The sequence below is a fragment of the Eretmochelys imbricata genome, chromosome 1 (genome assembly GCF_965152235.1).
Source record: "Eretmochelys imbricata isolate rEreImb1 chromosome 1, rEreImb1.hap1, whole genome shotgun sequence".
Taxonomy (NCBI): domain Eukaryota; kingdom Metazoa; phylum Chordata; order Testudines; family Cheloniidae; genus Eretmochelys; species Eretmochelys imbricata.
The window spans coordinates 335,488,652-335,513,357 of NC_135572.1; the positions used below are offsets into that span (position 1 = coordinate 335,488,652).

Here is a 24,706-nt window from a genome sequence, read left to right on the forward strand (position 1 = left end):
TAAGAATTTAGGTGTATTCTTATCACTTGGCTAGTGATAGAGGTATAAAAGAAAGAATCAAAATCACTGTCTGCTGGTGTAAGGGCCTTCTCTTACTGTGACAGTCTGAGGCCCTGTTCTTAGGCTAAGGCCTTTGGCTAAGCAGCAGAGGCAGCCATAAGCTGGGAAGCAAACAGTCACATCCTCACATTCCAAACTAGTCACACTGAAATAAGGTGCTATTCGGCTGTTAGGAATACAATCCTGTCCTGATAGTTCCTATCACCTCCAGAGAAAGGGAAGTGCCTAGAAAATGTAAAAGGAAACTTAGTTTGATAGCATCCTGTCTGGCAAGAACTCACTTATCAATAGCTGGGATGTGAAATCCTCACTTCTGTATTGTCTTGTCATTATAGTTCCCACTTTGCTGTTGTTTGTCTGTATAATCTCTGTCTGGTTTTGTGATTGTTCCTGTCTGCTGTATAATTAATTTTGCTGGGTGTAAACTAATTAAGGTGGTGGGATATAATTGGTTACATAATCATGTTACAATATGTTAGGATTGGTTAGTTAAATTTCAGGAAAATGATTGGTTAAGGTATAGCTAAGCAGAACTCAAGTTTTACTATATAATCTGTAGTCAGTGAGGAAGTGACTGGGCGGGGGTGGGCATGTGAGATGGGAACAGGGAATGGGGGTAAGAAAATTGGAATCATGTTTTGCTAAAGGGGGAGATGGGAACAGGGAATGGGGGTAAGAAAACTGGAATCATGTTTTGCTAAAGGGGGAAATGGGAACAGGGAATGGGAGTAAGGAAGTTGGAATCATGTTTGGCTAAGGGTAGGAATGGGAACAGGGACACAGGTGTAAGGCTCTGTGGTGTCAGAGCTGGGAAGGAGGATACTAAGGAAGGAAACTGGAATCAGGCCTGCTGGAAGTTCACCCCAATAAACATTGAACTGTTTGCACCTTTGGACTTTGGGTATTGTTGCTCTCTGTTCATGTGAGAAGGACCAGGGAAGTAAGTGGGTGAAGGAATAAGCCCTCTAACAATCCCCACTGCAAAGACCTGAGTTACTGGGTCCTCACTCTTTCTGTATTCACGCAATGTATGTGTGAGGGCATGCCCTATATTTTTGTGCTGAGATGCTTTTGGATTCTTTTTCTAGTCAAGTGTGTCAACTGTAGAAGAACTGGTCTGTTTTTAAGGGCAAATTGTGGGAAGGCATTGGAGGGCTATCAGCATACAAGTGATTTTTTGCCTGTGCCCTCACTGCAAAGTAGATAGCTTGCATCCTGAGTGAAAGTGGAGCCAGGTTTCTAACCTACACCCCCAGATGGGTAAGCAACACTGGTCAGGTTAACTGTGCAGTGAAGACATATGGAGTCCCAGGGAAGACTTCACACCTAGGATCTGTAACAAAGACCTTTGAGCAATATGGAAATGAGACTTAGGTTCATACAGAGGGTGGCACTTTGAGAAAGGAGAGTTTCCCTGAAAGGGGGAAACAGACTAGAAAACTCTCTGGAAGGTAAACTGTTTCGTTCAGGCTGGGTCCCAAGGGTTCCTGGACTTGCTAAAATTTGAGTCTGTTCTATTCCTGTAACTCAAGAGGGAAGATCATCTAACTTAGCTTGTAGTGAAGCATAAGAGCAAATGATTCTAAACAGGTGTGGGCTGTTTTGTTTTAAAATCATTTTCTCTAATGCTCAGTTCCATTTGCTAAATAAAGCTACCCGTTTTAAGGCAATTGTCTCTGTATAGTACTAGTCACAAGGTCCTGAAAGGAAGAAAGGTGTCCAGTCAGACTGGCATGGTAATACATGGTTGACATGGGACAGCATATTGTACCCAGATTCTGGTCTAAAAGAGACGGAATTGCAATAATCCACCCCAAGACAGGTAAACACTACAAGGCCTAACATTTGAGGGGGTCTCTCAAAGAGACCAGAAAGGGGACAGAGGTGCAATCAGCCCCATAACTGTGACAGCTCTGATCCCGAAAACAATTACAGATGTGATTATCTTTAGACAGGTGAGTTGTCCCACTGATTCTAGGGTGAAATTCTGGCTTCACTTAAGTCAATTGCAAAACTCCCATTGACTTAAATGGACTCAGGATTTCACCTCTATAATCTAGAATTTTAATGGGATTGATCAATGCATAAAGAATGTCCCTCTATGCTTTCAGAATCAGAGCCTAAGGTCAGACTTTGATATGGTGCTCAGAGGGCCATACTGCATAGCAGTTAGTGAACCCGACCTCCAGCCCCTTGTCTCTTTGTCAGGGCAGAATAGCTGCCTGGTTCCTGAACCTAAATCAGGAATATTTTGATTTCCATCTGTGTCTGGGTCTTTGGCCTTAAGGGGGACATGGATACCAACCTCAAGGATGTATTTAAGGTCATAATAGTTACAGACAGTCTCAGTCAAGAATTCACACAATCCACAAGAAATACTCCCTTAAATAAATGTGATTATTGTAAGCACAATTAACATAAGATTTTGCTTATAACAAATCTAAGGGAGACATCTTCCAGTAATACACTGACAAAAGCAAAGCGGTTTAATTCTCATAATCTCTTCCCCCCCACCCCCGTTAAAGCAGTATAATGTTGAATGATTTATAACTCATAATTAAAACATTCATAACAACCTCGCTGTGCAAATAGCTGGTCTACATTAATACATTTTCTTATTGCTGTTTCCCATATCCTACCTCCTTTGCTTCTTCCTACTGTTTGTTATACCTGTCGTTGTATCTTGTCTTTAACTGTAAGCTTAAGTGCAAAGGGCAGAGGAAATGAACAGAACAGGTAATCATCAAGTGATCCATCCCCTGTTGCTCATTCCCAGCTTCTGGCAAACAGAGGCTAGGGACACCATTCCTTCCATTGATGGACCTATCCTCCATGAATTTATCTAGTTCTTTTTTGAACCCTGTTATGGTCTTGGCCTTCACAACATCCTCTGGCAAGGAGATCCACAGGTTGACTGTGCGTTGTATGAAGAAATACTTCCTTTTATTTGTTTTAAATCTGCTGCCTATTAATTTCATTTGGTGACCCCTACGCTAATTCTTGTGTTATGAGAAGTAGTAAACAACACTTCCTTATCTACTTTCTCTACACCAGTCATGATTTTATAGACCTCAATCATATCTCCCCTTAGCTGTCTCTTTTCCAATCTGAAAAGTCCCAGTTTTATTAATCTCTCCTCATATGGAAGCCGTTCCATACCCCTAATAATTTTTGTTGCCCTTTTCTGAACCTTTTCCAATTCCAATATATCTTTTTTGAGATGGGGCAACCACATCTGCACACAGTATTCAAGATGTGGGCATACCATGGATTTATATAAAGGCAACATGATATTTTCTGTCCTATTATCTATCCCTTTCTTAATTATTCCCAGCATTCTGTTTGCTTTTTTGACTGCCGCTGCACATTGAGTGGATGTTTCCAGAGAACTATCCACAATGACTCCAAGATCTCTTTCTTGAGTGGTAACAGCTAATTTAGACCCCATCATTTTATATGTATAGTCGGGATTAAGCTTTCCAATGTGCATTACTTTACATTTATCAACATTTTGTTGCCCAGTCACCCAGTTTTGAGAGATTCTTTTGTAGCTCTTCACAGTCTTCCTGGCTCTTAACTATCTTTAATAATTTTGTATCATCTACAAATTTTGCCACCTCACTGTTTACCCCTTTTTCCAGATCATTTATGAATATGTTGAATAGGACTGGTCCCAAAACAGACCCCTTGAGGACACCACTATTTACCTCTCTCCATTCTGAAAATTGACCATTTATTCCTACCCTTTGTTTCCTATCTTTGAACCAGTTACCGATCCATGAGAGCACCTTCCCTCTTAGCCCGTGGGATAAGTACAGCAATGTCAGTTAAGGATGTGGTTGGTTTTTTTGGCAACATTTCTATATAAGTAAAAGCTCTAATATAGATACAGTTATACTGTCATAAAAGTATTTTTCATTTATTTTGCTTGGAGAACTGGTATAAGCTTTGCTGGCAAAAACACTATTTTGCAGCTATAAGCTGTGACTACATTAGGAGGATACAGCTATATCAGCAAACTTTTTCTAGTGTACACTATGCCTACTGGACTCTGGGCAATAACTTAACAGCTGCTAAGGATGTGTCTACACTGGCATTAAGTAGGGTTTTCAATTGAGTTAGAATAGCTCAGCTGAGCTAGCTTGATTGAAACTTTTCCCTAGTTTTAAATAAAAACGTACTTGCTGTTCTAGGTAATATGGAATCAGTACCCACCCACAGCATATGCCAAACCACTCAGTTACACGGAATAAACAAGTATTAATACTGTAGTTTGTAGATCTAATCAAAGGGCTGCTGTATGGGACAGTCAAGCCTTGATCTAGGCAAGCTGCATGTGAAATTTGTATTCAGGCTGGATAATCTGTTACACCACCAGCAATACTCCCACTATCTCTGAGGGAGTAATGCCATTACACAAGAGTATTATTACTGAGGCTCTGATCTTGCAAATATAATAGAGGTGCTTGTTGTTGTGCACAAGCTGGCTGGGCTCAAACACTATCTGGACTATCTATTGACTCAGCTATGGAGCAAATCCTTCCAAACCTCTGTGATTAATCAAATGAACCAAAATGATAAATAAACTCAACAGAAATATTAATAACACATATTGAACACAGATTTTTTTTAAAGAAAAGAAAATGAAGTTTATCATGTTTCAATTATTAAATTAGAGTTTATTGTGAGAAAATGAAACAAATACATTGCCCCATGGAGGACCCCGGATCCACTCTTCCTCTGTTCTTGTGACTATCTGTAGGAAGAAGGAGCTCCCAAGTCTTTCCAGTTACCAATAAGACAATCTAGACCCATTTTGGACAGTAACAGAAAAGGAGGTTGCAAAGTGACAACAAAACCCCCTTTCTCAGAGCTCGTGTCAACCAAGATCTTCACCTCACATACTGGTTTGGAGACTTCCCCTGATTGACAGTTACTGCTTAGACCCAACTCCATGGAGTCTACTGACCATGCTAGCTGTAACATGAGGTATCCAGGTGTCTCCTGGACCCCTTCCCTGAAAGCTCAGCAGAGGGAGAAGTTTGCACAAACATTTAAGCACATGTGGAACTTTACACATGGAATTACTTTAATTGAACTCAGTGGGACTATTTCTGGTGTGTAAACATGTGCATAAGACTTCGCAGGATCAGGACAGCTAAGCTGGCCTGAGACCATATGAGGCTCCCTTTGAAACAGGGGACTCAGAGCTTCCAGGAAATACAGAAAAGTATTTTAAAGTTCTCTGTTAATTGATTGGGACTTGTGAATATGAGGGAGTCAAAAACACAAAATTCAAGATAGTTAAACCCAAAGCTGATTGTGAAGAGTTACAAAGGGATCTCACAAAACTGGCTGAATGGGCAACAAAATAGCAGATGAAATTCAATATTCGTAAGTGCAAAGTAATGCACATTGGAAAACATAATCCCAAATATACATACAAAATGATGGGTTTAAATTAGCTGTTACCACTCAAGAAAGTGATCTTGGAGTCATTGTGAATATTTCTGTGAAAACATTTGCTCAATGTGCAGCGGCAGCCAAAAAAGCTACCACAATGTTAGGAACCATTACAAAAGGGAAAGATAATAAAACAGAAAATATCATCATGCCACTACATAAATCCATAGTACGCTCTCACCTTGAATACTGTGTGAAGTTCTGGTCACCCCATCTCAAAAAGATGTATTAGAATTAGAAAAAGTACAAAGAAGGGCAGCAAAAATTATTAAGGGGATGGAACGGTGTTCATATGAGGAGATTAAAAAGACTGAGACTATTCAGTTTAGAAAAGAGATGATGAAGGGAGGATACAATAGAGGTCTATAAAAATCATAAATGGTGTGGAGAAAGTGTATAGGGAAATGTTATTTATGCCTTCACATAACACAAGAACCTGGGGTCCCATAATGAAATTAGTAGTTGGCAGGTTTCAAACAAACATAAGGAAGTACTTCTTCACACAATGCACAGTTGGCTGCTGGAAGTGATTGCCAGGGGATGTTGTGAAGGCAAAAATTATAACTAGTTTCAAGAAAGAATTAGGTTCATGGAGGTAGATCCATCAATGGCTATTAGCCAAAATGGTTAGGGATGCAACCTCATGCACTGGGTGTCCCTAAACCTTCAAATGGCAGAAGCTGGAATCAGGAGTGGTGGCAGCTCCCTAAAAGTGGCCCTTTGCCCCCAGGCCCTGTTCTGCCTCTTCCCCCCAAGATCCCACCTCCTGCTCACTCCTCTCCACCCCCTAACCACCATTGCTCACCCCTATAGCCGGTAAAAAGTGATCGATTTTAAATGTGATGGGGCCCTGACTCCCCCTGTTCCAGTGCCCCTGGCTGGGACTGGACAACAGAGAATGGATCACTTGATAATTGCTCTGTTTTGTTCGTTCCCTCTGAAGCATCTGGCACCTGCCATTGTCAGAAGACAAGATACGGAGCTAGATGGACCATTGGTCTGACGCAGTATGGCCATTCTTATGTTGCTATTACACAGGTTGACGTTGCATGGTGCATGCAGTATTGGACACAGCTGCATGTTAATATGATGAATAACCAACCCCTTTGTCAGCTCTTACACCTAAGAGATGTTTCTCCATGGAAAAACTGCAGACATAGATGTCAACTGTCTTTATTTATGGCCTTCAAAAATTGGCCTCTTTATATGTAGTGTACACGGAGCATAGCTCCACCTACAGCAGAGGTTGGCTAAGATAATACTGAGCCCCATGAACTGGGCAGCTGCCAGTGTATACTAGTGTCCCTAGTCACGTCTGAGCCATACACCTCCTGGGTGCTGCCATGCCTTAGGCTGTATCATGCGGGGCCGGATTAATGCAGGGGCTGCAGCCCAGAGTCTCGGGCTAAGGGGGGCCACCGAGGCTGGATGTGGCCCACTGCTTCTTTACATCTGGCCTGTGGCAAGTCTCTGCGCTGTGGGCCGAACACCAGTTCCCGAGCCTTGGCGCTCACCCCCCCGAGCTGGAGCCACGAGCACCGGCTCGCCAATGTGGCCCTGCGGCCCCTAGGCGAGGAGCCTTCAGGGAATGTCTGTGCGCTGCCCCCGCCCCAAGCGACGGCTCCGCAGCTCCCATTGGCTGCGTACCACAGCCAATAGGAGCTGCGGAGGCAGTGCCTGCAGGCATGGGCAGTGTGAACTCTGCAGAGCAGCCGGGCCCCTCTGCCTAGGGGCTAGACATGCTGGCCACCTCAGGGAAAAGAGCAGCGCAGAGCCAGGGATCCTGCCTTAGCCCGGTTGCGCCGCTGACCAGGAGCCGCCTGAGGTAAGCGCCTCCACCCCAACCCTGTACCCCAGCCTGGAGCCCCCTCCTGCACCCAAACTCCCTCCCAGACCCCACCCCCCGCACCCTACCCCAGCCCAGAGCCCCTTCCTGCACCCAAACTCCCTCCCAGACCCCACCCCCGCCCACCTGCACCCAAACCCCTTGTCTCATCCCTAGCCCCACCACAGAGCACCCCCCGCAGCTAGAGCTGCATACCCACCCGCATCCCAATCCCCTGCCCCAGCCCTGAGCCCACTCCCCGACTCCAGCCCCCCAGGGGCTCCAGAAAATCTAATCGCCCTGGCCCCACAGGAGAGTTAGAGTTAATCCGCTATGTGACTTCCGAGGGCGCTGCACCTCTTCCCCGGGGCTTGCGTGCCTGTCACCACCCAGCACCAAAGGGCTTTGCCTAGCTTACTGATTTGCTGCTGGACTGGACCCCCTTCCTGGCACAGGGCCTGGAGCCCAGGCAGGCTGCTTTCATCCTCACCGGGGGCACTTCCTTGGGACCACGTTGGGCCACCCTGTGGCTGCGCCTCCTCCCACTCACAGATTCCCAAGGGCTCCTCCATGGAAACTGGGCTTGTCCCAGGCCCGGCACAAGGACTCCTGGTGCAGAGTTCATGGGGCAGGCGGTGGGTGCTTCGGGCGATGTCAGAGCAGCCCTGACTCATCACGCAGCCTTCCTCCATCTCACTGAACCGCTGGTCCACTGCCAGCGGCGGGCTGGATGCTTTGGCCTTTACCAAGATGGCCGCGGCGCCAACTACCCTCCGGGGGGCCATCTTGGTAAAGGTAAGTGGTAGCGGAAGCCAGGCTCCTGCATGTTCCCGATGGCGCAGGGAGGCGGCGGTAGCGGGTCCTGCGAGTTCCCTGAGCTGTACGCGGGGGTCGGGTAGGTGATGGCTCCCGGGAGGGGGAGCCGGGCTGCCGTTGCCGCGCAGGCGCCACCATGGTGAGGAGCAGGGCGCTGTGGAGCTGCTGCCTGGAGCTTTTGGCGCTGCCTTCAGTGGCTGGTGGTTTGTCAGGTAGGAGACAGCCGCCGCCGCCGCGTAACTCCGCCTGCCGGGGAGTCGCGGCGCAGCCGGGGGAGAGGAGCCGCCGCCGCGCCATGGAGGAGGAGGACGACGAGAGCGCCCAGCCGCAGCCCGGGCGGTGAGGAGAGCCCTGCCTGGGGTCTCGCTGTGCTGCGGGCCCCAGCTCAAGTGGGCGCAGCTGCTGGGAGAGGGGGCGTGGGACCGACATTGGGGTGGGGAGGGATTGGTGGGGACTCGCCCCGCGGCTCTAGGGTTCCCTTCTGACACAAAGTACCCAGGGCAAACCCTGCGCTTTGAGAAAGGCAGCGAAGTGCTTTAGATGGCCCGCCTCCCCTGCCCACCTTTCTGCCTCCCCTGCTCGCTGCAGTGTTTCAGTTCAGGCGCTTGCTCAAGCGGTGGGGGAGAGGTTTTTAAAAACGGTCACCACGAAGCACTGACCGTCCGAGCTTGTGTCTCCCAGCAGCAGAAGTTAGTCCAATAGGAGAGATTGCCTCCCCCACCTTCTCTAACTTTCCTGAACCACTCTAGCGTGTGCCCTGCATAGACAGCATCTTGGCAGCTGCACAGGATCTTGGTCGGTCTCTCTTGCTACCCTGAAAGTTAAGAAATCAGGAGTAGGGGGCTTGCGGGTGGAAGGCAGAAGAGCGAGCGTATGGTGGTTTTTAGGGTTTTTGTTGTTGTTGTTGTTGTTGTTTAAAAAACCCGTTCAGAATAATTTATTCGTTCTTGCAGCTTGTGTGGGCGAACCTTGTACCACTGGAGTAGATGACGATGGGTGATCTATAGGATTTGCCGCTGTGTCAATGAGTAAATGAGTTGTTTCCTACTGATGTCCAAAAAAAAAGTTAGAGATGTTTAAGACCTACTGAGTCACTTAAATCCGTCTCCTTGCCAGAACACGGTTTACTACAGTGTGTTTTCAAGTGCTTTGTCCGTTCTGATTTTATATATGATTTTGCTGTTAGTTCTGTTTAGTACAGAAAGCCAGCTCCTTAAGAGAAACTGAAATGGATTGCATCTAAAAAAGATACTGCAGATTCTGTGTTAATGAAAAATCTTGATTAGACCACATATTAGTGTGTCATTTTTTAAAAATTGGGACCAAGAGTCCTATCTATGGCTGGTGAATGAAATCCTGGAAGAGCAGGTCCTGTTTTCTCAGTTGCTATAGTTTTATTCTTCTTTTTCATTGACATGGTAATATGCTGCAGTGTCATTCAGGAAAACATGTTACATAATCTCCTAAAAACATTTGTATACCTCACAGTATTGTCATTTTATTTAACATTTTCACTATTAAAAAGAAGCACTGTAAACAGAAACCTTTTTTTCTTTCTTTTGTAGAATTCAGATGTGAAGTAGAAAAATATCAATAAAGTGTCTTAATATAGTCTGTTTAACCAAATAATCTGGATGATCAGTAACTATCTCAAGTACAGATTTAAGCAAAGTATTTGTCAAATGTGATTAACTATATGCTACTAAACTCTTTTTAAACAATAGCAGGAAATAAGTTTTCATGTGATAACTTAAAATCAATGAAATGTGATTCTAATACATTACTTCTACTCTGCCCCTCAGCAAACAGAAAATCTATTTTTTTTTTAAATGGGCTAGCAGACACAGCAACACAGCCAAGAAAGTGCTCTCTGTTCATATGTTTTATTTTGTTCTAAACAAGACTGACTAATTTCATATTGGGCTAAGGCAATAACTGGCCTTTAGAGAGTCTTTTCCCTAATAGACTTCTGAGAGCTGTCTTAACTTTTTTGTCTAATAGATCATCAGTTAAGGGTAAAGTTTGGGGATTGATTTATTGAACAGATGAGATGCTCCGTAAAAAGTATTGTACCAGAAATGAGCCACAACTGAAATACCTGATATGCATATGTACTGAAATTTTCTGAAATCCAAACACCTGATATTAATCTTAGTGCCTGAAGGTGTAAAAGCCTAATTTGACTTTCCCTGGAATATAATCTCTACATTCAGAACCACTGTCAGAGTATGAAAAAGTGGAAGGGAAGGTCAGAGACATAAGAATGTAAGGAGGTGGGATGGAGTAGAACTGCAGAAAGGGAAATAATGGTTAAATCTGCTATGGGCTTTGTCTGATGGATTTCAACCTAGTTTAAATAAAGCAAAAGGCATGTACTGCAGATGAATAAGCAACAGCCTTCACAAAATTTTTGATATCCTAATACAACTGTTGGATATTGGTAGCTAGCTAGACTTTCTGGAATTGCCTAGAGAGAAATCTAGTGTTCTAGCACTTCTCCATACATAGTAAGCTAAGTGACTGAGCCTCCCAGAATCACTTTTAGATTCTTGCCCTTTCTGCAACTGGTTAGGAGATTGTTTTGGGATTAATAAACACCAGGTGCTGCAATAACAGTTAGTACCTTCATGCATAACACCTGCTGTAACTGTTTTCTATTTTGTTCTGGTCTTCTATAAAATCATTTTTGGTCTTGTGTTTTCATTATTTTGTTTTTGTTAACAAATGTTAGTGAGAAGCTCTGTAGTATGCTTAGGGTACCACTGAATTCTAGCAGGGTCCCAATTCTAATCCCCACAGCTCACAGTATGGCCTTGGTAAATCTCTTGGCCCAGATCCACAAAGCTGTTTAGGCTCCTAACTTCCATTAGGAAATAGCTTTGTGGGTCTGGGTGCGTGCGCCTAAGTGTAGTTGCAGGCATTAGGCAAAAAGAAGAATTTCACTAAAAAACATATACTGCATTTGATCTGAATTTTCTTAGAAAAATAAATTACAGGAATAACAAGCGAATATTATTTACTGCTTATTTGTGTTACAGAAGCACATAAAATATGCCAGGTGCTCTACAAATATATAGGAAGGTATAGTCTTGGCCGTGAATAGCATATAATAAAATAAAAAGGACACAGCTACACAATAGAAATGGACTGACACTACAGAGGCTACAGAAAGATTTGGATAAATCAAAAAAATAATAAGGTGAAGGGGTTATCCAGATAGATACAGTATTAGGACATGTGCCATCATTTCCCTGCCTAGAGAATAGGCTGATAGGGTACAGTACATTTAAGAAGTCACATAGTCTACTGTATTAAAGAATAATAGTAAGATGTTGGCATGAACATAAGAATGGCCATACTGGGTCAGACCAAAGGTCCATCCAGCCCAGTATCCTGTCTACTGACAGTGGCCAATGCCAGGTGCCCCAGAGGGAGTGAACCTAACAGGTAACGATCAAGTGATCTCTCTCTCCTGCCATCCATCTCCCCCGTCTGACAAACAGATGCTAGGAACACCATTCCTTACCCATCCTGGCTAACGGCCATTGATAGACCTAACCTCCCATGAATTTATGTAGTTCTCTTTTAAACTCTGTTATAGTCCTAGCCTTCACCACCTCCTCAGGCAAGGAGTTCCACAGGCTGACTGTGCACTGAGTGAAGAACTTCCTTTTATTTGTTTTAAACCTGCTTCCCATTAATTTCATTTGGTGGCCCCTAGTTCTTATAAGAACAAGTAAATAACTTTTCCTTATTCACTTTCTCCACACTACTCATGATTTTATATCCCTCCTTAGTCTCCTCTTTTCCAAGCTGAAAAGTCCTAGCCTCTTTAATCTCTCGTCATATGGGACCTGTTCCAAACCCCTAATCATTTTAGTTGCCCTTTTCTGAACCTTTTCTAATGCCAGTATATCTTTTTTGAGATGAGGGGACCACATCTATACACAGTATTCAAGATGTGCGTGTACTATGGATTTATATAAGGGAAATAAGATATTCTCCATCTTATTCTCTATCCCTTTTTTAATGATTCGTAGCATCCCATTTGCTTTCTTGACTGCCGCCGCACACTGCATGGACGTCTTCAGAGAACTATCCATGATGACTCCAAGATCTTTCTCCTGATTAGTTGTAGCTAATTAACCCCCATCATATTATATGTCTAGTTGGGGTTGTTTTTTCCAGTGTGCATTACTTTACGTTTATCCACATTACATTTCATTTGCCATTTTGTTGCCCAATCCAATCACTTAGTTTTGTGAGATTTTTTGAAGTTCTTCACAGTCTCCTTTGTTCTTAACTAACTTGAGCAGTTTAGTATCATCTGCAAACTTTGCCACCTCACTGTTTACCCCTTTCATGTATGAAAAGATTTTTGTTATTAGGGGTAAATTATTATAGCTGGAGCTCGTAGCACCATCTATACTTAAGGTTACCTGACGCTTCCCTGTTTTCAGTTGCTTATGTCCCATGCTGGGGGTCTGAGTGTGTGTACGTGATTCAGCCTAAATGCTTCCGCCATTTCCAAGAATGAAATTAGGGAAAAATACATTGTTTGACCATGTGAAATAAATATTTGGTTTCGTTCGCCTTGGTGTTAGCGATGTGCCTTTGTTGTCCTGTGGAAAAAGTGCTACTCCTCCACTCAATGATGTTAACCAAACCATACTGAAGGTCCCACTGGAGTGTATGAAGAACAATCCTGATTTGGAGTGATCGACACAGTGAAAATGGCAGGTTTGGTTAGGAAGGGGCAATGGACTGTGGTGTTCCAAGTTCCAGTTGGTATCTTTCTTTTTGGGAGCAGAGCTATAGTTGTGCAGCATGTGAAATGACATTTCATGTCTACATTTCTTGGTTTTTTTTATCATTGTGACTTGTTTTAAATGTGATGCTCCTGTAAAGGAGAAATGGGAGAGCCTTATCTCTGCATTTACTGGCTTTTCACTGAGTTTCAGAAATTAAACTGTCATGTTCAGGAAGAGTATGAGGAGTACAGAGCACTGTTGAGCATCTGCTAGTGTAACTCTCATGAAAAATTTGTGTATGATTTTTTGAATGGTTACACTGGAGAAAAGACAGCATAGTGAAACTAAAATAAAAGAAATGGATGGATTTCTTCTGGGGAGTAAGGCAAAATTGGTTGTACTTGGATGCAAATGTGATTAAGAGGTTATATGGTAGAAGTATGTAAAGTAGCTAATGTTTTTTATAAAATTAACTGTGACCTATTTGAGTTAGTTGGACAAACCAGAAATTAGGGGACAGGTTTAAATTAAGAGAGAACAAGTCAGAAGAATTTAAGGAGGTATATTCTAGAGAGAAGTGAAGAGGTGGAATTGGACTTCAAACTGAAGTGGTGGAGTCCCTAGATCTGAATATTAACGTATATAAGCAAAAATTGAGTGACAACATACATTTAATGAATTGAAGGAATATTAGCTATTCCCAGGCATAAAACTGACTGCTCTTACAAACTCTGATAGGTGGAGGGCTTTTTCTTCCTCTGATTATCTATGGGAGAGGTTTGCATGGTAGTGTGTTTGTCCTCTTTTGTCAAAAAAAGATTTTTTTTAAAGCATAAAAATATAAATTAGAGATGGCAATTGCAGAGTTAGACATAAAAGATCTGAAGTTAAACATAAATGGACTGCTTCTGCTCCTATATTGCTGTATAACGATACCTGTAGACCTAGGTTACAGCACCTTTCCAAGACACTGTTATATAACAATGTTTTCTGTTCACAGTGATAAGAAAAAAAATTAGAATGTGGCAGAAAGCTGTATACTAACCTGGTTCATTTTATGCTATAGATGGAGCCCTTAATTCCATTTCACCTGGGATAGAACCATTTATTTTCTAATCTCATCTAATTAACCTAAAAAGTTAATCGAGCAACCATTAATACAAACTAAGGTACCTTCAGTTATCTTAGTACCTTCATGGCACCCTGTAAATTCACAACCTTTTGTATTTATTTAGATTTTTAATTAGATAAAGCCTAATTAAGTAAAATCTCTGGGCACCCTAACATCACATTATATATAATAATCATTAAATAAAAATAAAACCATGTGAGATTATTAATCAAATAATACACGTAGGCATTTAATATATGTTTATGCACCATTAAAGTTTGACAGTTAAAAGTACCAAAATCTGCAGTCCTGGAAAGATTTATGTTTGTATTTAACTATATTCACCTGAGTAATTCTGTTGACTTCAGTGGGACTGCTCATATGCGTAAATCTCTGTAGGCCTGGGGTCAGAGTCAGGAAATTTAAAAATTCAGGGCCAGATCTTACCATTTGATCTGTGAGGACCGACTTTTATGCTCGTATAGAGCACTATTGATTTTATTGGGACTCCATGCTGGTACAAGGGTTCATGTATGCGGATCCAGTTGCAGGTCGATTCCAACAGCAATGATAGCTTAGCTGGTCTATGTTGCTCATGTGTACTGTTTTCTATTTGTATTTTTCTGGTTAAGTGTAAATCATTATTAAAACATATAGTTTTAGTAAAACACATTAATCTACATATTTAGGACTGAGCTTTGGCTTGGCTGCATCAGGGTATAAAGGACTGTACTCCCGTGTGCAAGCTACACAGTGAGCATAAGGAAGCAGACTCAGGGAAGGGAACCAGAACTGCTGCACCCCCTCTTCTATGCGCTGGTGGGCAAGAGGGAATGGAATTGGTATAGCCTTGGCTCCACAACCCTCACCCCCAGCATGCCACCCAGCATAGCTGCACTGGGGGGGAAGTATGCTGTGTTGGATCCTGCTCCTTTTTAAAGCAAGGGGGAGATCAGGAGGCAGATTGAGTCAGAATCACTATTCTGTAAAAGCGGCAAAGAATCCTGTGGCACCTTATAGACTAACAGACGTATTGGAGCATAAGCTTTTGTGGGTGAATACCCACCTCTTCGGATGCATATAGTGGAAATTTCCAGAGGCAGGTATAAATATGCAAGCAAGAATCAGGCTAGGGATAAGGAGGTTAGTTCAATCAGGGAGGATGGGGCCCTCTTCTAGCAGTTGAGGTGTGAACACCAAGGGAGGAGAAACTGTTTTTGTAGTTGGCTAGCCGTTCACAGTCTTTGTTTAACCCTGAGCTGATGGTGAATCAGCTATTCTGTCCTTTAGAATGGGTAGATCATAGTGACAATCTAGGTCTTCGGCAAAAAAATAGTAAAATACTCCATATGTGCAACGAGTTAATGTTGCTATAAGAACCTTAACTCTGAATTTTCTGACTTTTTGTGGCTTTTAAATGTTACTTTAGCATTCATTAATATTTTGTTTTTATTAAAAACCAAATGGTCAGTGCTTAATAATGTTAGCATTTAAATGGTCCCAATTAGACATTAAAATTAATATACTTTAAGTTCCTAGTACAGTAACTTAATGTTCCCTATACAGTATATAATAACAAAGAAAAGAGAAAATAGCTTCTGGCCAATATGTTTTCTGGTGCACATTTATTTTGATAATAAACGTCAGAAATTCACGTTATTCATATTAATGAAACAGATGTAGATGTAAACAATTTGTAGCCTCTTCCTTTGCATGCCTTAACGATGTATATTCAGTACTTATAAAATTTCCTGAAATCAACTCAGTTACTCCTGTTTTACAGTGTTCATAGTGGAACAACAATTATTTTAAAGTCAAAACACTGTGTTTCCCATCCACATTAGTAGGAAACCAGAATGATATAAAATGTATGCTTCAAAGTATGACAGAAAATTGTGTGGTAGGTTCTTCAGACGTTGTGATACGGACATAAGGGCACTGTACACATTTTCTCACTAGTCACTAAAATATGAAATAGCGTGAGTAAATCATTTTGCAATGTTTTTTTCTCCCTTTCTGTGCAGTTTTAAAATGGAACAGTCCAACACACTAAAAGAATTCTTTGAAGACCGGTTAGTTCCACAGCTTGAGGCAAAATCATAAGGCTAGGAGTGTTCAGCCAATCTGCTGTTCTGATTGGTTTGAACAGCTTCAAGTGCTTTATAATAAAAGTTTAACTGCATTCATAATCATCTAATCTCAAACTATCCAATAGTTGCCCTAAGCAATTTCAGTGCTAAAGAACAATGAAAGAAAAGAACACTGTGAGTAAAATCTAGCTGCCAATGACTATCCATAGTTAAGACTGCAGGGGGCATTTCTTTCCACACTTTCTAATGTTTGCAAATAAATTCCTTTTCAGTTGAAAATTTTCATGCTTAGGCTCAGCCCAAAGGTATGTGGGTTTTTTTTTGTTTTTTTTTTGTGTTTGTGGAATGCTTGAAGGAAAGCTGCTGAATTATATGTTTCCTGGCACAAAGGTGGTAGAACTCCCTCAGCTCGGATATTTTGGGCCCACTAGGGCAGTGGTAGTGGGGTAGAGAACAAGCAGGCCCCTTACTGGCTATTGTGTGCCATTTCTCTCAGTTTCTATGTAATGCCAGGTGCCCCAGAGGGAATGAATAGAACAGGTAATCATCAAGTGATCCATCCTCTATCGCCCATTCCCAGCTTCTGGCAAACAGAAGCTAGGGACAACATCCCTGCCCATCCTGGCTAATAGCCATTGGTGTACCTATCCTCCATGAACAAATCTAGTCCTTTTTTGAATCCTGTTATAGTCAAAAGTTTAAATTGAATTGGTACATAAGATCTAGAGAACGGGAGCCCTGCTCTCAAATTAAATCTTTTGGGGCCCAACAAATTAATGCTCCACTCCTTCAGATGTTAGCATGTCCAAAGTGTGTGTGTGGTGGTGAGTTATACCTGTATGCAGTATGGTAGTGGATGGTGGTACTGGGTAGTGGATGGGAGGAGGTTTTTATCTACATGCAAGCGTTAATAAGAGATTCCATGTTCTGTTGCCTGTATTCTCCTGACTGAAGTTAAAAGAAACGCTTTCACACTTGAAACTTTGTAATGTTTAAAATTGCATTTTTAAGGAGAAATACTGATAATGTGTATTTGTAATTTTTCACTTCTATATTTCTAAGGTCCACTTGTAAAAGGTGTGAGGTAAAATCCATTTTAAGATTTTACTGAGCACTTCACTGTTATTTTCCTAAAAGTTAATGGTTAATTCCAATATGAAACTATACCATGTGCATTTTCAGTTGTTTATCAGCTTTGAACTTGGCTTGCAAAATTGATCCAACACCTAATAGCTCAAAGACTAAATGTGAGGCCAAAATACACAGGTTCTCCAAACCATGCCCCTCCTGAGCCGCAACCCCTCTTGTCTGGTAAGTCCCTTCCACCCCCCCCACCCCCCCCTACTGCTTTGGCCTGAAAACCTTGGTATATTGCTGGATGAACTGAGTCCCAAATGAATGCTGGGCCACCACAACATATTTATCAATTAATATTGCCCCTCTCTTCCCTCTGAGGGTATGTCTACACTGGAATAAAAGACCCAAGGCACATTCGCAGCTGGCCAGGGGTCAGCTGAATCAGGTTTGCAGGGCTTGGGCTACGGGGTTGAATACTGCTGTATAGACGTTCAGGCTTCGGCTGAGATCCAGGCTCTGGGACCCTCTCTCCTCGCAGGGTCCCAGAGCTTGGGCTAGAGCCTAAACCCAAATGTCCTACACAGCAGTTTTTCAGCCCTGCAGCCTGAACCTCAGTCAGCTGACCTGGGGCAGCTGTGGGTATTAGCCCTAGAATCCTCTCCTGGCAGAGTGTGAATGGGGCTCCTCCACACACAGATTTCTCTGCTGGGTTGGTTGGGAACCGACCCCTCTCGAAAACTCCTCTCCAGTATTCCCTGCTCTAGGGATGAGGTTGGCAACTTCTCCAGGGCATTCCTCATCTTAAGATGTCCTGGAGGCCAGGGCTCCCCTGTATAACAGCAGTGGCAGCTTTCTACTCTCTATACCCTCTGCAGTGTCAGAACTAGAGTTCTCTGTATAGACTCAGGAAGACATCACTACATTGATTACACTTGGTTTACAATGAATGTTTTCTTTGCAAGCATAAAGGCTAGGAACTTAATTTTTTAAAACAGAATCTTTACTTCTGCAGAAGCTATTGGCACTTGCCTGAGAGATTTCTGCTCACCTATGTGAGTGGATTTTTCAAACCCTGCTTCTAACATATTTCTTTTCTAAAGAAAGCTTTTCATCAGACATTAGCAAGGATCTAATTATAGGTCACTTTTCCACAAACTGATGATGATTAATTTTTTTTATGATTACATGCACCTGGCTATTAAAATATTTCTTAATTTGAAAAAGCCCTCCTGCTCTGTTTTAAATGTTCATAACAGTCAAACAGTATTTGCATCCCTTTTGTGCTTTTGAAATATATCACGTTTGCCTACTGGCATGTGGTTTTGGATGTAAGACAACTTGTGTGAGTAAAGCATCCAGCATTTGATTAATGTTTTGCATATATAGGGGCAGATTCTTCACTTTTGTTTAAAAGGGTCAAGCATACAAGATTACCTGTGCAAGTCTACAATTGCAGGATGTCTACACAGGATTTTTTTTAAAGTCTGTTTATTGCTTCCCCACACACAGATAGGATTTAACAGAAGGCTGGTTGATTGCAACATCTAGCTCACTTATACATATTGACAGACAATCCAATGGCTTAAAATAATAATAGGGGGTTGTTTGGTGCTAGAAAATTAAAATTGCCCCCAAGGAGAGCTCTAGAGGAAGGGAGGAAGTGTTGACTCATCCCTGATTGAGTACTTTGTAATATTCAAGATATAGATACCAAATCTCAGATTTAGAAGCTTTCTTGTTTAGAATACCAAGAACCTCTGTAGACAAACAACCTGCCAGGTTTTATTTTAAGCCAAAAGTTGAAGCATGCTGGATTTTTAAAGAATGTTCCTCTTTACCTTAAGGAGAAAAAATTAGCTTTCGTTTGCTATACCCTAAGCAGTATCAAAACTGCTGTACAGAGCAAAATTGCTGCATTTCAGACACACTGCGTTATATCCACTACATATTTCCAAGAGAAACATAAATTAAGAGGCAAGAGAGAGACTTTCAAGGAATACACAGTTCAGAGAATACTTGACTAGATTAACTGTTTCTAAATTCATAATTTTCTTTATGTATGTAAAAAGGTTAAGTTCAGTCAGTTCTGGCTGATGAGGTCTGTACTCCCCTCAAATGCTTATGGAATGCTAATGAAAGCCATGTAGGTGCATCAGGTGGAAAACATATTGGCAGATGGATACCTGCAGTGCCTTAAATGCCTTGGCACCCATTTTGTTGTCAGTACAACCATTCCCTCTTCCCTTACACTGATAATTTGTTTCAATATAAAAATTTCAGAGCAGGATCAAATGTGTATTTAAGCAAAAATCGAACTCACCCATTTGAGAGATGAATGTAATAGATAAACTAAAACTTTTAAAAATGCCTCAGACACTTTTGGAGCTCTTTTAATGTAAAATTACTTCATAGATTCCAAAGCCAGATGGGACCCTTACGATAATGTAGTCTTTCCTACTGTACAACACAGACCATAGGACTTCCCTGAATTAACTCCTGTTGGAATTAGAATGTATTATTTTTTTAAAAATCCAGTCTTGACTTAAAAATTTCCAGTAATGGAGAATCCACTACAATCCTTAATAAATTGTTCTAATGGTTAATTATAATCCCCTTTAAAAATTTGCTCCTTATTTCTAGTCTGAATTTGTCTAGCTTCAACTTTCACCCATGGCATCTTGTAATACCTTTGTTTGCTAGACTGAAGAGCCCTGTTATCAAATTTCTGTTCCCTTTGTAGGTACTTACAGACTGTGATCAAGTCATCCCTTAGCTTGTAGTAACAATGGTAGTATGTTGACTTTACAGTAGCTTATGTGGACCACAGTCATTATGTATTTGAATAAGAAAATTGAAATGGGTGGTTTATTGAAATGGTAACTGATTAATTTACTGGGATTAAGTACCTAAATTACTAGAATTTGATACTTTACCTTTGCATACCGTCTTTTAGCAATTTTTCAGATGTGGTTTTATGCTGTTTGTTTGCATGCTTTAATTAAAAAATGATATGTAATTAAAACTTCTGACTTGGCATGTAGTCCTCTGTGAGGAATTTTTTAAAAAAATGGTTATCCCTGAGTGCAAACACTAGCATGTATACTGCATAGTTCAGTACCTGGAAAGACATACTGTGTAACTGCATATATCTGCACACAACCCTTAATTCTCCTTTGTGCTCCCTTCGTTCTTCTATATACCACAGTTCTGCATACTTTTCTAGAGTGGCGTGCATATTTTCAGAATGCACACAATTTGTATTAAATGTTGTTTAATATACGAATTCATTTACTAGACTATGTGATTGTTAATTAGCAAATGTACACACTGGGTGATCTCTCTAAAACCACAAGAAAATTAATGCAAAGAAACTTAATTTAATCCAACATTATGGTTGAGATTTTACACAGTTAAAAGCCAGTAGCAGTAACCCTGCCCTGCTGTGGACGTATGGAGATATTTCTGCTACCACATGGTGTTGTCTTTAATGCCTTAATAGTCTATGTCTGTGGAAGATGGCAGAGTAATGATTGGTGCGGGAACCATCTGTGTATCTCCAACCCTTATCAGCTATGTTATCTGTTATGTCACAGGTAAGCAATCTCACTAATTTTCAAATGGCTGTTCCTATAGAAGGAAAAGAGGAATCTACCTTTAAAGTCAGAGCTCCACCAATACATAAATTTTTGATGGGTTGTAGTAACATTACATTCCTTTTGTCTGTGTATAAAATCTCAGCTGTAATGGTACACTAACATAGATTTTTGTATTTAATTGTACAAGGGCAGAGTGAATTCTAGCCACTCGGGTACTTGAAAATCATTTTGTCAAAGGAACAACACCTCTCTTAACTAATTTGACTAAAACCATGCTAAGTACAATGGAGAAATTTTTATTTTAAATTGCTTGTAAGTGAGTGGCCTTATTTAAAACCATCCTTTTGGAACTGATCCTTGAGCACACAAAGTTTGGAAATCAGTTAATGTACAAGTATATCTCTAATGGATACCTGAGGTCAAGCTTGATAATTGGGTGAAAAGTTTATGTAGTCCAGAATGTGTGGAGGACTTGTTCCATATCACTAAACAGTACAATTCCCAGCCCATGTGTAGGAATGGTTCTCGACTGTGATAAAAGGTATAGTAGCTCTGGAACTGTAAAGGGAAGTTTGCATGCTGGATACTGGTACCTCTATTGTTACTTCTAGTCAGTACCATCAATCTTAATTCATGAATGCTAAAATTCCCCCCACATTGTTTTGAAGTATCTAATCAAGACATTAACCTATAAGAATGTTTCCAAACATATTGAAGACCAATACAAATGCCGTTTCCATCTGGCCATTTAATTTTTTTCTTGTTTGCATATCTCTCTTAACAGTGTTCCACTGATTCTAAACAATGTACAATGCTATTTGTCTGCCTCTGGTCACTTATTGTTTTTAATCATGTAAAGGTCTGAAATCTTTAGTACTTTTCTGTTTTAAATAACTGGACACCAAACCAACATTTGTCTTAACATTGGTTGAGGACTAAAAATGTAATTCAAAATAAGTGTATGACAGAGTTTCTTAAACTAAACCTGTTAAGCCACTCAGGGTATGTCTACACTACAAAATTAGGTTGATTTTAAAGAAGTCGATTTTTAGAAATCGATTTTATACAGTCGATTGTGTATGTCCCCACTAAGCGCATTAAGTCAGCAAAGTGCGTCTTCACTATCGTGGCTAGCATCAACTCACGGAGCGGTGCACTGTGGGAAGCTATCCCACAGTTCCCGCAGTCTCCACTGCCCATTGGAATTCTGGGTTAAGCTCCCAATGGCTGATGAGGCAAAAATATTGTTGCGGGTGGTTTTGGGTATATATAGTCAGTCTCCCCTCCCTCCCTCCATGAAAGCAACTGCAGACAATCAAGTTGCTCCTTTTTTCCTGGTTACCCATGCAGACGCCATAGCACGGCAAGCATGGAGCCCCTTCAGCTCATTCCTGCTGTTGCGAGCATTGTAAACACCTCGTGCATTATACTGCAGTATGTGCAGAACCTGGCTAAGAGATGGCAGCACAAGGACGATTGTGAGGAGGACATAGACACAGACATTCCTGAAAGCGTGGGATGTGGCAATTGGGACATCATGGTGGCAGTGGGGCTGGTTGGTACAGTGGAACGCCGATTCTGGGCCTGGCAAACAAGCACAGACTGGTGAGACTGCATAGTGTTGCTGGTATGGGATGATTCCCAGTGGCTGCAAAACTTTTGCATGCATAAGGCCACTTTTCTGGAACTCTGTGAGTTGCTTTCCTCCACCCTGAAGCACAGGAATACCAAGATGAGAGCTGCCCTGACGGTTGAGAAGCGAGTGGCTATTTTGGCACCGTATCACCTTGCCAACCAGTACATAAACCGCAAGAGGTACTTCTTAATGGTGCTGCATGCACTGGTGGATCACAAGGGACGTTTCATCGACATCAACGTGGGATGGCCGGGAAAGGTGCATGACACTCGCATCTTTAGGAACTCCAGGCTGTTTGAGCAGCTGCAAGAAGGGACTTACTTCCCAGACCAGAAAATTACTGTTGGGGATGTTGAAATGCCAGTAGTTATCTTTGGAGACCAAGTTTACCCCTTGATCCCATGGCTCATGAAGCCATACACAGGCAGCCTGAACAGTAGTAAGGAGCAGTTCAACTATAGGCTGAGCAAGCGTAGAATGGTGATGGAATGTGCCTTTGGACGTTTAAAAGTTCACTGGCGCTGTTTGCCGACTAGGGTCGACCTCAGCGCAACCAATATTCCCATTGTTATTACTGCTTTCTGTGTGCTCCATAATATCTCTGAGAATAAGGGGGAGATGTTGATGGTGGGGTGGGAGGTTGAGGCAAATCGCCTGGCTGCCAATTTTGAACAGCCAGACACCAGGGCGATTAGAAGAGTGCAGGTAGGTGCGCTGCATATCAGAGAGGCTTTGAAAACCAGTTTCATGACTGCCCAGGCTGCGGTGTGACAGTTGTGTGTGTTTGTCCTTGATGCAAACCTGCCACTTTGTTGATGTTAATTCCCTTAAGCCAACCACCCTCCCCCCTTCGATCACAGCTGGCACAGGAAATAAAGTCACTATTGTTTGAAAACATGCATTCTTTCTTAATTAAAAAAAAAGGGAGATAACTGATAAGGTAGCCCGGGTGGGGTCAGGGAGGAGGGAAGGGCAAGGGCACATTGCTTATTGTAGCCACACTACAAATCAAAACTGTTTGAATGACAGCCTTCTGTTGCTTGGGCCATCCTCTGGAGTGGAGTGGCTGGGTGCCCGGAGCCTCCTCCCCTCCCCGCGTTCTTGGGCATCTGGGTGAGGAGGATATGGAACTTGGGGAGGAGGACAGGGGGTTGTACAGTGGATACAGTGGTGGTCTGTGCTGTTGTTGGCTTTCCTGCAGCTCCACCAGATGCCTGAGCATGTCCGTTTGCTCCCCCATTAGCCTCAGCATTGCATCCTGCCTCTTCTCATTGTACTCACTTAATGCTTTCCTGGACTCTGCCACTGAATGCCTCCATGCATTAAACTGTGCCCTATCAGTGTGGGAGGACTGAATGAGCTTGGAAAACATGTCATCGCGAGTGCGTTTTTTTTCTCCTTTTAATCTGCGATAACCTCAGGGATGGAGATGATAGGGGGAACATAGAAACGTTTGTACCTGCAACGGGATACAAAGGGAGAGTAAAATTTAAGACAATACATTTCTGAGAACAAAAGGGAGACTTTCACAGTGAATCAAGCAATTCACAGCAGACAGCACATGTGCTTTAGGTACAAGGTCATATTTTGCCTTTTATATTGACTGCCTGCCAGCATGGTGACACACACACACGGCTGGGCAACAGAATTTGGTTTCCAGGCAGCCATGGTAAGCCAAAGGGTATGCGGATTTGGCTTCTAACGGCTTCATAGCATGTGGGAATGTTTTCAAACTGCAGCGTCCTCCTTTCCCATAGCAAGCAATGCTGGTTGGGTTTGCCATTTAAAAGGAGGGGCTGTGGTTTTCAGGTGGATGTGCAGCACATACCTCTCCCCACTCCTCCGCATGGCTATTTGGGATGATCCCTTCACCCCTCCCCTACCGCGTGGCTATGGGATGATCCCTTTTAGCCAAGCGCAAACAACCCAGCATGACCGGGGTCCTTTTACTGTTCCCTTACAAAAATTCTCCTATTTCAACCAGGTGACCATGAATGATATCACTCTTCTGAGGCTAACACAGAAAGATAAAGACCAAATGTTGTTTGAATGTGACCAAAACCCAGGACCATTTGCTGCCATGCTTTGTGCTGCAATGATTCCAGACTACTTGCTACTGGCTTGGTGTGGTAAAGTGTCCTACCATGGAGGACAAAATAAGGCAGCCCTCCCCAGAAACCTTCTGCAAAGGCTTTCAGAGTACCTCCAGGAGAGCTTCATGGAGATGTCCATGGAGGATTCCTGCTCCATCCCCAGACACATTAACAGACTTTTCCAGTAG

The 24,706-nt window shown here is 42.3% G+C and overlaps 1 protein-coding gene across 2 annotated transcripts in view; it reads left to right on the plus strand.

Annotated features, from left to right (window-relative positions):
* Nucleotides 1-8,197: 8,197 nt before the first annotated feature.
* NAPEPLD (N-acyl phosphatidylethanolamine phospholipase D) overlaps nucleotides 8,198-24,706 on the plus strand; it is a 39,551-nt gene continuing 23,042 nt past the window's right edge. Inside the window, exon 1 of one of the 2 annotated variants that reach the window (XM_077835911.1) lies at nucleotides 8,198-8,503. In XM_077835911.1, coding sequence (XP_077692037.1) covers nucleotides 8,301-8,503 — 203 coding nt within the window. In that variant the 5' untranslated portion in view covers nucleotides 8,198-8,300. The remainder of the gene's footprint in view (nucleotides 8,504-24,706) is intronic. The other variant, XM_077835921.1, reaches the window with a different exon arrangement.